General features: G+C 53.6%; 1 protein-coding gene across 1 annotated transcript in view; it reads right to left on the bottom strand.

Annotated features, from left to right (window-relative positions):
• Positions 1 to 11,290, bottom strand: part of TBC1D2B (TBC1 domain family member 2B) — a gene marked incomplete at its 5' end in the record, with an annotated part of 53,903 nt that overhangs the window by 31,789 nt on the left and 10,824 nt on the right. The window contains 1 exon segment of the mRNA XM_006142619.3: positions 1,055 to 1,208. Coding sequence (XP_006142681.2) covers positions 1,055 to 1,208 — 154 coding nt within the window.

Below are 11,290 nucleotides of genomic sequence, written 5' to 3'. Positions count from 1 at the left end.
CGCGACGGCGGCCAGCTCCCCGCGGGGCTCCGAGTGACTCAGGCACTGCGTACAGAGCCTCTTTGAGGAGCAGCCCTGGAACATGGCTTCCGAGCAAACAGTCCACGACGCCCAGAATCCCGAGCCAGACACGGGGCGTGAACTCAGACCTGAAGGCGCCCCTCGGCCTGTGTGCAACTGCAGTGCTCGCCACCAGCAAGTGGCCTCGGGGCTCTCACAGGAAACACACCAACAGGTAGGAGGCACACACGTGTGCAGGCATGCACAGAGAGAGAGAGAGAGAGAGAGAAGACATGAAGTCTCTGGACAAAGCAGCTGCCTGCAGGCCGAGGCCACCCCGACGAGGGAGCTGGGAGCTGCTGAGCAGACGGTTTTCTGCAGTGCAGGCCACAGCTCCTTCTCCAGGGGTGGGAACCTCACCGGCTTCAGCCTTGCCCCGTGAGCTGTGTGGCCTTCACAGAGGCACGTACCACGGCCTGGCCTTCTAGGCCTGCAGTGCAACCCCAGCCTTGCAAGTGGGTAGGAGGGGGGTGGTCGGCTGACCACGCCACCCTGTTCTCTCTGGAGGCCTCGGCAGAGCCAAACAGTCAGGAGGAGTTCGCGTGTTTTCATTCCCGACGGCCACACAGTGGACCACGTGATCTCTACACTGCCACAGAGGACGGAGACACCGTGAACCCAGAACCAAACGTCAGCTTTTGTATCTCAGCTGTCCTAAGAAACAGGGAATCCCCTTCCCAGGGTAGCGGCCATCCCAAGGCAGAGCAGGTCTGCCCACGTGTGAGCCGCGGGCGTGAGCCTTCCACCTGCGGGTACGGCAGGGAGTAGGCCGGGTCTGCACCGGGCCTGGAGCTACCGCAGCACAGCTCACCACCTGCTGGGTGAGACCACCTCCTCCAGGTGCTCGGGCGTGGGGACACTTCCATGTCATATGTCACTCGCGAGGGGTCACAGCCGTTATCCTCACGCTGGATCCACCCTCCTGCCCTGAGTGCTGTGCTGTGTCGAAGAGCTACGGACCAGGAACTGACGTAGCCCTCTGTTTCTGACTCACCTGGGTTATTCCTGGCCACGAGCCCCTTGGGGAACTCCCCGGGGGTGGGGGAGGCCCTGCTGTCCCACTTCACCGCGTCCAGGCTGGTGCAGTACTCCCATCGCTTCTGCTGCAGCTCCTGCAGCCAGTATGTCATGAGCTGACGGTTAGGGGCCTGGAGAGACGGAGGGACATCATGTGACGGCCACCCGAGAGGAAGGGCTTACCAGACTGCCTTTCAGGAGGGCCAGCAAGTGGTGCAGTGGTTAGGACACTGGACTCCCACGCTGACTGCGGTTACAGTCCCAGTCCTGAAGCTCACACTGGCCACATGTGCTTGCGCCCAAAATCCCTAGAAGAGAGTAGAGGAGAAGGGACTGTGGCGTGGCCATTGTCCCCAGGGGTGACTTCTCACTTTCCCTCTGTCTCTCCGGCACCCCATGGCTTAAACACAGTAAAGTAAAATGCATCTGGGGCTGGCTCCTGGCCTAGTAGTTAAGGCAGCTAAACCCCACGTGGCCAACCACGCAGTTCAAGTTCCAGATCCGGCAGCTTGAGGAACACACCAGGCGTGTGTGTATGGTGAGCTCAAAATCCCAAGGAGGGACGGAGGCGAAGGGACGGAGGCGCGGCCATTCCCCTTGCGGTACCTCGTCCTCTGTCCCTAGCCAGTGCAGGTGTGTCGCCTTCTGCAAAGGCGACATCATGCAGACACAACGAGTCTGCCGTGGCCAGGGCTCAGCGAGTGAGGTGAGCAGCAGACTACAGAAGGTTGGTCTGCGAGAATGTGGGGTGATGAGGCCGCTCTGAACCATGGCTGTGTGGTAAGTTCACGAACCAGCCCCCGTAGCAGTGAACACCACAATGGGTGAAGTTCTCCATATAAACATTACCAAACACAACACTCGACAAAAACCAAGACGTGGGGGAAGCTGGCCGTGAATAAAGCAGACGGCAGGTGGGTGGGAGGTGTCCAGGCTGTGCCCTGCAAAGCAGCCCCAGGGCGGAGGAAGGATGCCATGGGGCAGCCCACAGTGGCACCCAGTGTAGCGTGACGACGTCAGGCCCAGCACCTCCATGTGCAGAGGCAAAGGAGAAAGCTCCTCTGGGAACCTGACAGTAGGAGCCAGGCCCATCAGGGTCCTGGCAGCTGGTGCACACGCACCTGCTTCCCCACCACGGCCAGGGTATGAGCCCCAGTCAGCCGCGTGGGACCCCGCCTCCTCTGCCCGGCACCCCGCCAGCCTGGCTCCCCCCTTTCCTATCTTGTCCACAGAGGACTGGACCCACATTGGGCCTTGCTCAGTTTTAGTTAGGTCTAACTCCTACTCATCCTTCAAGGCCCAGAACTTTCTCAGAGGACTTCCTGAACGGCGAGCCCAGCTAAGCTGTCGGACAGGGATGGGCACGGCCCGCATGCTCCTCACTAAGCTAAGTTCCTTGAAGCCCGAAGCCAGACCTACTGGTCTAGGAAGGGTCCGAGATGCCTAGCACGGTGCCTTGGCTATCTGGATAGTCAAGCCCTCAAAGACCCACCTCGTTCCCATCTCACGCTCGGTCGCTGAGACTGCCTAAACCCCAGTCCCAATCCCAACATCAGAGACCAAGCCCCACATCTGGAAAGCTGTTCTGGCTGCTCCCCGCACAGCTGCGAGTGTCCTGGGGGAGCGGGAGGGGCGGGCAGGATCCTTATGTCACAGCCATGACATGAGGAGCCAGTCCAGAGGATGAAAACCAGATGGTCCTTCCCGTGCTGGAGTGGGGATCGGTCGCTGACAGCTGCCTGAGAAGCCCTAAGTGCCACCCTGGGTGCCCACACAGCTTCATCCCCAGGCCTCCGGCAGCCTAAAGCCCAGAAGCCCATTCTTGGGTGAGACAGGCCTGGCCACTTGTCCCTTCCCTTGCACCTCAGGGACTGTCCCACCCCACAAAGCCCCTGGCTGGCTTTCAGTTGGTGCTCAGTCGAGTCCCACCATAGTTGGGTTGGTGGGTCACAACTGATTTCAATGCGCATTTAATGGCCCACTCTCAGGAGGACTCACGCACCTGGAGGAGAGGGGCTGCGGTCACACCCCAGCGGGGGTAAGGCCGCGTTACCTGACTGGTCTCCACTCAAACCCAAGACACCTAGGCTCCTAGTCCCTGCTCTCCAACTCCGCAAAGAATCTCCGTCCATCCAAACTCGGTACCTTTTAGAAGGTCTGATCATGTTCATCTCCTCTGACCCACGATGCATTCCTGGAATGGATCCAGAGCATGCAATCCAAGAAAATGGGAAAACAGCAAGTACACAAGGTATCTGTTCATTCACGTGACAAGTGTTCGCTAACAGCCTAACCAGCAGGTGGTGCGGTGGCTAAGAGGCTGGACTCCCACATGGCTGACCACGGTTAGAGGCCTGGCCCCAGCAGCCTGAAAACCACACTGGGCACGTGTGCGTGGTGGGAAGGGTGGTTTCTCACTTTCCCTCTGTCCTCTCTCCAGCAAGCTTAGATGCCCTATGGCCTACACTGGCCCTGGCCCAGCGGTTTTGCACCAGGGACACAAAACAGAATGGGACCTGGTCAGTCCTTCCCTCAGACCCTGCCAGTGAGCAGACACTTCCCTTTCTTCAGCAACGGCATGAGACACACACGCACAATGACGCCTGAACCGCCCAGGTGCGTCGCTGAGGAATTCTTACGCAATTCGTAAACGTTAAAATAAATCTGGTCGAAATTCCAAAGGGAATTCTTCAGAGCATGGCAGAGACATTATGAAACTCGTCTAAAGGTTTGTTTTCAAGAATTCTGAAAAATTAAACTGGATAGTACTGAATTGCAAAAAAAATTTAAAAATTGAGTATATGTAAAAATGTTTACACAGTGCTGCAAACCACACCACTGGAGGAAGTATTAACCAATAAATGATAGTGGGAGGAAAACTGATCAGACATTTGAAAAGAATTTTTTTCATTTATTTCATTTAAAAAGATTTTTTTCATTTATTTTTAGTTTTTATTGGGTAGTCGGAAAACTCAATTCATTTGTGCATAGAAAAACATAGAAAAATCTGTCATGACTTTTCCAATGACCCAACAGTTTTGCTAGAGGGGCATGTATTTACCAGAGAGAAAAGTGAGAAATCACCTCCCGGGGGCATGGCCACACCACAATTCTTTCTCCTCCATTCTCTTCCAGGTGTTTTGGGCATGTACCCAGTGTATTTTTAAAGCACTGGGTCTGGTACTTGAACCATTAAGTCCACCATGGGGGATCCAGCTGCCTTAACCATCACGTCACCTGGCTGGCCCTCATTTTTTTTATTAATTTTTTTTATAAATAATTAATTTTTTTTTTTCAATTTGACCAGTGAAAAGACAGAGAGGGCAGGTGAGAAAGCAAGCTACCAGGTCTGGGACTTGGACCGCAGACAGGCATGTGGGAGTCCAGTGCCTTAAATTGCCTGCTGGCCCCCCGCATTTTCTTTAAATTGCCAGAGCGAGCATGCTCATCAGAAACAGACGGACAGAAAGAGAGAAAGAACCCCGTGATGAGACATGGCCAAGCCACAATCCCGACTCCTCCGTTTCTCCAGCCTGTCAGGATTTGGATCATGCACACACATGTGCCTGGCATGTTTTTTGAGCTGCCAGGGCCAGATTCAAACCAGCTAGCCATGTAGGATCTGGCTCCTTTAACCACTAGGCTACAGGAATGGCCCCAAAGAAGTAAAATTATTATGAATTATGGCCTAGGTAAGAAACCTGCTATAACAGACTATTTAAATCTGACTCTAGATTTCATAAATTAATGAATTTAATAAAAACCATTAAGGGAACCAGCAGTTAGCGTAATGGCTATGTCGCTGGACTCCCACGTAGTCGACCGCGGTTCGCGTCTCGGACCCGGTGGCTTAAATCTCACGCCGGGCGCGTGTGCGTGCGTGCCCAAGATCCCGAGAGGAGAATGGAGGAGAAGGGATTGTGGCGTGACCATCCCCCCGGAGGGTGATTTCTCGCTTTCTGTCTCTATGTCTCTGTCTGTCTGGAGAGCGCACGCGCCCTATAGCAAAAACCTCTCCAAAAAAAAAAAAAAAAACAAACAACAAAAAAAAACCATTAAGTGACTAGAACAGAATGCTTATATAATTAAAATTAAATTTCCATCTCTTATAAGAACAGTCAAGTAAATTTCCATCAAATTTTTTAAAATAATGTGTCCATTTAACTTTATTATTATTTTAATTTGACCAGAGAGAGACAGAGAGGGGTCGAGAAGGAAAGTGAGAAAGTAAGTCACCAGGTCTGGGACTCAAATCGCGGTTGGCCACGTGGGAATCTAGCACCCTTAACCACCATGCCACCTGCAGGCCCCCCATCGAATCTTAAAGGTATGGAAGGAATGGCCAGACTTAAAATGGAGCCCCCGGCACAGCAGAGATTTACACGGAGGTTTCAGGCGCTGGGACCTCAAGGCCAGCCTGAACTGAGGGACACTCAGCAGCCACGGGACCCAGTGCCACCTGTGCCACGGTGCTGTGGACGAGGACAACAGACCACTCTCAGGACTGAGCCCCACCTGACACTGAAAGCCACACGTCTCTCTTGGGGAACTCCGGGGAGCTGGCTCCAGATAGAGCAGGTATGGGGAGCCAACGATTTGTTATTATTATTAATTTTAGTTTTTTTGCCATAGGGCACATGCGTTTGACCCAGAGAGACAGACAGGAAGACGGAAAGTGAGAAACCACTTGGGGGGATGGCCATGCTATAATCCTTCCTCTTCCATTCTCCTCTCAGGATCTTGGACACGCATGCACACACGTCCAGTGTGATTTTCAAGCCGCAAGTGGCACAGTGGCTAAGGCACTGGACTCCCACATGGTCAACTGTGGTTCGCATTGGCCATGTGGGAATCCAGCGCCTTAGCCACTGTGCCACTTGGGGAGCCACTGAATTTAACAGGCATGCTCATTCCACCAGCCACAAGGACGAAACGGCTGCCCTCACATGTCTAGGCTCTTCAAATGAAGCACTGGGCCAGCAAGTGGCACGGTGATTAAGGCGCTGGACTCCCACATGGCTGACTGTGGTTCGAGTACTGGACCTGGCAATTTGCCTTCTCACTCTCCTTCTCTGTCTCTGGTCAAAAATACATACATACATACATACATACAAATTCTTTAAAAAGAAAAAAGCCTTTATAAATCCACCAAGGAAGTCAGTAGAGAAAATGTCTTCGTGTCCAACAATGCCATGAGAAGAAGATGACAAACAGGAAAAGACCTAAGGGCTTCCAAGTCAGACACGGTGGGCCATTTCATGCCCCAGCTCTGCTGGGCTGGGGGCACTGTTCACCCCATGGGCTCCTGCTCATCTTTATTCTTTTTAAAATAATGTATTCTAGACTTTTATTTCAAATCATAAGAACCACCCGCATTTGCTATGATGAATGTGGAAAACAGAAAAACATACAAGAAGGTAAAATGAACGGGAGCCAGCAGTTGGCATAACGGCTATGTTGCTGGACTCCCACGTAGTCGACTGCAGTTCAAGTCCCGGACCCAGTGGCTTAAACTCACGCCGGGCACGTTTGTGTGCGTGCCCAAGATCCCGAGAGGAGAATGGAAGAGAAGGGACTGCGGTGTGGCTTCTCCCCTGTGTGTGTGTGTGGGGTAATCTCTCCCTTTCTGTCTCTTTGTCTTTCTGGCAAGCGCACACGCCCTATGGCAACAACCTCTCAAAAAAAAAAAAAAAAGTAAAGTTAACTTAATAACAACATCACCAGGAATAACTCTGCCAACACTGGGTATGCCTCCTCCAAACCTCTTTCTCCCCATTCTTCCCGTCAGAGCTGGATACACGGTGGGCTCTGTGGTTTCGCACATCCGCGAACGAGCACAGCTATGGGCTAAGCAATCGCTAGGGGCCCGACACTGCTGTGACTCCACGCACGCCATTGACCCTCGTGCCAGTCTTCCAAAGGGTAGCGTCTAATTGCCCGTGGACCCTGGAGCCCATCTGCCTGGGCTCACATCCGAGCCCCACTGGCCTGCTGTGCAGGTGAGTAACTTCACGGTCCAGGCTTCCGATTCCTCACTGGAGAAATGGCAGCAGGAAGAGGAATCTGTTTCATGGTGTGGTCATGAGGACGGAGTGCTGGGGACACTGTAAGCACCCAGGGTTACCCGAGCAGTGCCAGCTGGCAGTGTCGTGACTCACGCCCACTCTGCAGTTCTTGCAACCAGGGGAAGGAGGGCAGTGCACGGCCCAGACAATCCGTCCTCTCAGCACTTCGGCAGGAGCCCAAGTTCCTCTAGGGTTTTTCTCAAGTATTGAAATGCTCTGACCTCAGCCAGCAAAGTTAGATTTACACCCTGGAAGCATGCTGGCACCAGGGCAAGGACAAGCACAGCACCAGAGGCTGGTTCCCCCCGCAGGACAGTCCCCTACAGGGGCTAGGCCTGAGGCACATGGCCAGCATCAGCACAGGGGCTGCCACTGGGCGCTCTGAGCCCCGGCTCAGCTCTGAGACACCCTCTTTCACTTTTGCCATAGGGTACTGTGCTCACCTGGGAGAGAGGGAGAGAACAGAGAGAGAGAGGAAGAAAAAGAAGACCCCCCCGGGGGGGGGGGATGGCCACACCACAATTCCTTCCCTCTCCATTCTCCTCTCGGGATTCTGGGCACGCACACTAGGCTGTGTTTTCTAAGTTGCAGGCTCAGAGCCTTGAAGCACGCTGCCAGCCCTTACCACCACGCCAACGACTCGCCCATCCACGTGAACTCCTTGAAGTACCCTCGGAACGAAGGACTTCCTCTCTCTCAAACTTAAGGAAGGCTACCTGGATTCCCAAGAAAATATAAGGCAATTCTTTTCTCAACAAGGAGCCTGATAACACAAAACAAAACTCAGAAGAAAAACAGATGATAGCCCAAAGTCTGATAAATAATTTTAGGTTCCAAATTTTCTTTTGACTATTTCAAAATCATGAGCCTGGAAACAATTTCAAGGGATCTGGCTCTGAACCAATGCGGGAATATGCATTTTTTTTTTTTCCTGGGCAGGTTTTGAAACGCTCCGTTTCAGCCCAGAGACGAAGATAACACCAGGCCTCCCGGTTGCTCGGAACATAGAATGTGGTTTCGCAAGTCTCCGTTCCTCCAATAAACACGGGAAATTCTTGTCCCATATCTTTCTCATCTGCTACCCTAAACTGCATTTTCAGCCAGCCGGGTAGTATGGTGGTTAGGGCGGCTGGATCCCACATGGCCAATGTGGTTGAATCCTGGACCTGGGCTTAGAGTATATGCCAGGTCTGTGTGCGTACATGCCCCAAATCCCGAGGAGAATGGAGAAGGGACTGCAGTGGGGCCTCCTCCCCACCCTGGGGAGTGATTTTTCATCTTCACCCCGTCTCTCTCCAGCGAGTACACGTGCCCTAAAAATCTTCTAAAAAAAAAATAAAAGGGACCAGCAGTTAGCATAATGGCTTTGTCACTGAACTCCCATGTAGTTGACCGCAGTTTGAGTCCTGGATCCGATGGCTTAAACTCACGCCAGGCACGTGTGCATGCGTGCCCAAGATCCCGAGAGGAGAATGGAGGAGAAGGGACTGCGGTGTGGCCATCCCCCGGGGGGGGATTTCTCACTTTGTCTCTGTCTTTCTGGCAAGCACACGTTCCCTACAGCAAAAACCTCTCAAAAAATAAAAATAATAACTTAAAAAAATAAAGACATCCTTATATCCTTATATACTTTCTTAAACTAATTACCTAAATTCTAACCTGACTCCTCAAAGGCTAAGCAAAACCTGAGCCCCTGGTTGCTGCCCCTGAGTGGCTGGAGCTGAGGTGAGCAATGCTCCCTGGGAAGGGGCCACAGTGTCCACTCTGGGAGGTGGCAGGCTGAAGCCTGGCCATTGCTGATATGCGAATGCCCCCTTTTAAATAAAAGCAAACACCTTAAGAAAAAGCCATGTTTTCTTCTTAGAGATTTTTCCTGTAGGGGCATGTGCACTCCCCAGAGAGACAGAAAGTGAGAAATCATCCCCTGGGGGGATGGCCAGCCTCAATCCCTTCTCCTTTCTTCTCCCAGGATCTTGGGCACACACGCACAGGCGCCCAATGTGAGTTTTAAGCTGGGGTGAGGTGCATGGCCCAGGCCCCACCCAGGATGGGCGTTGAGCTGCGCCAAGACCAGGGCTAGAATGAAGTCACTCTCTGGGCTGTCCTTCCCTGCAAGAAACGTGGACGTCTGTCTGCATGCTTTGTTTCAGAGAGAGGGGACACGTGGCTTCCACAGGGCTGTGTCCCTGGGGCTCCCTATCAGCTCTGCCACTGCACAACAGGGGCGGTGGGAGTTCACGGCTCAGAATAAATACAAACTCTCGTGGTACAGCCAGTGTGGCCTGTGGGCAGCCCTGCTCCCCGCCACCTGCAGGGGCTTCCACGCACCATGGGGTGCTGCTCCATTTGGGTTTGGTGTTTCTTCTTTTATTTTTACTTCTTTCTTTCTTTCTTTCTTTCTTTCTTTCTTTCTTTCTTTCTTTCTTTCTTTCTTTCTTTCTTTCTTTTCTTTTCTTTTCTTTTCTTTCTTTCTTTCTAAGTTTTGCTACAGGGAGTGTGCTGTGGGACCATTTCCCCCAGGGAGATTGGCCACGCCGCAGTCCCTTCTCCAGGCTCCTCAGGATTTGGGACACGTGTGCACACAAGCACTCAGAGTGACTTTCATGTCACCGGGCCCAAGATTCGAACCCCTCGGTTGGCCACGTGGATCCAGTGTCTTAACCTCCACTTCACCTGCTGGCCTGGTTTAATGCTTTTTAACTCAAAAACAGGAGCAGAAATGACTAACTTAATAAGAAGTTTTAGGATCTGAGGTCAGGAGGGGCGAGCTTCCAGGTCCCAGCCAGGAGAAGTTTTGGGGGTGGGGGCAGCCACCCACCTTGCCCTCCCGTGAATCTCAGGAGCGTTCGAGAACCTGCTGGCACCTCACAGTCTCCTACAGCAGAGCTGCTGCCTCGGGGGCTGCAGGAGGGCTCTTCATCACCCGTTACTCAGCTCTCCGGGGGGCCCTGGTAGTACATACTGGCTATTTGGTGGAGGGCACCACTGAAACTCCCCCTCCCAGAAACACCCCAGGGTGCCGGGTGAACATGGCTGCAACCACACGCTGCCCTCTCAATGCCCGAACCATGTGTGTGGGTCCTGCCAGCCACTGAGGTCAGCGCAGGAGACAGAAACGCGGGGTCTGAAACCACTGCTCTGGGGCACAGGAACTCAGGATGCTGAGACGCCCTGCAGCTCTAACCACGGAGCTCGCCCTGGGGACAGAGGTGCATGCTTCGCTGGTCTCCACCCACGCAGCTCGGTTAGTTCCAGAACCCTTAGAAAGCCACCAAACAGGGCCAGGCTGCTCTTTGCGGCCAGAGGAACGGTCACGCGTGACCCTGAAGAGAGGTTTCACAAAGCGCCCCAGGAGGGCTACGACACTGGACAGCAACGCAGACTCCCGAGGCCCCCCTGGCCTGCCAGTCAGAACACCAAGGAGAAGAACCCCACAGCTGACGGCTGCAGAGCCAGGAGCTGCCTTCCCACAGGAACGCCCACCACAGCCCAGGGGCAGGGGTGCTTCCTGGGGAGACAGCAGTGGACACACTTTCCCAGCACGCGCCTCTGGGGTACGGGGTCCCAGAGGGCCCGGCTGCCGGAGTGGTGGCCATTTTCCTCCTGTGAAGTCCTCCCCTTCCCAGGAGCAGCCTTCTCACGAGAGGCCTTGTCGCTGCCAGACAAACGTCATTCATGTTCCCAAGCAAATCCCCACTGGAATCCCCACTGGACGCCTATGACCTCTGCTGTTAACTCCCAACCTTTGTTTCTAGATTTCTGCCGTCAGGTGTGTGTGAGGTGGGGAGAGATACAGACAGGGAGAGAGAGAAATCACCCCCAGGGTGGACAGTCATGCAGCAAACCCTTCTCCTCCGCTCTCCTCTCAGGATCGTGGGCGAGCTGGGTCTGGGACTTGAACAGCGGAGTCAGCCACGTGGGAGCCAGTACCTTAGCCACCTCACCACCCGCAGGCCCAACTCCCAACCTTCTTAAATCTATGTCCCAACACAAGATAGTTCAAGGCAGGATCTGAGCATCTGCAATGACGACTGGAAAAGGAATCTGCCTGATTTCCTACTAACGGACGGATACGAAGCAAGTGTCACTGGTTTATGACAGCGAGACCCTGTCCCCGCGTCCGTGACAGGGCTGCCCTGAACCCGCCG

Source organism: Tupaia chinensis, unplaced genomic scaffold, assembly GCF_000334495.1.
Source record: "Tupaia chinensis unplaced genomic scaffold, TupChi_1.0 Scaffold000078_1, whole genome shotgun sequence".
Taxonomy (NCBI): domain Eukaryota; kingdom Metazoa; phylum Chordata; class Mammalia; order Scandentia; family Tupaiidae; genus Tupaia; species Tupaia belangeri.
The sequence above is the reverse complement of the archived record's forward strand: the minus strand, read 5'-3'. Positions and strand labels throughout refer to the sequence as shown.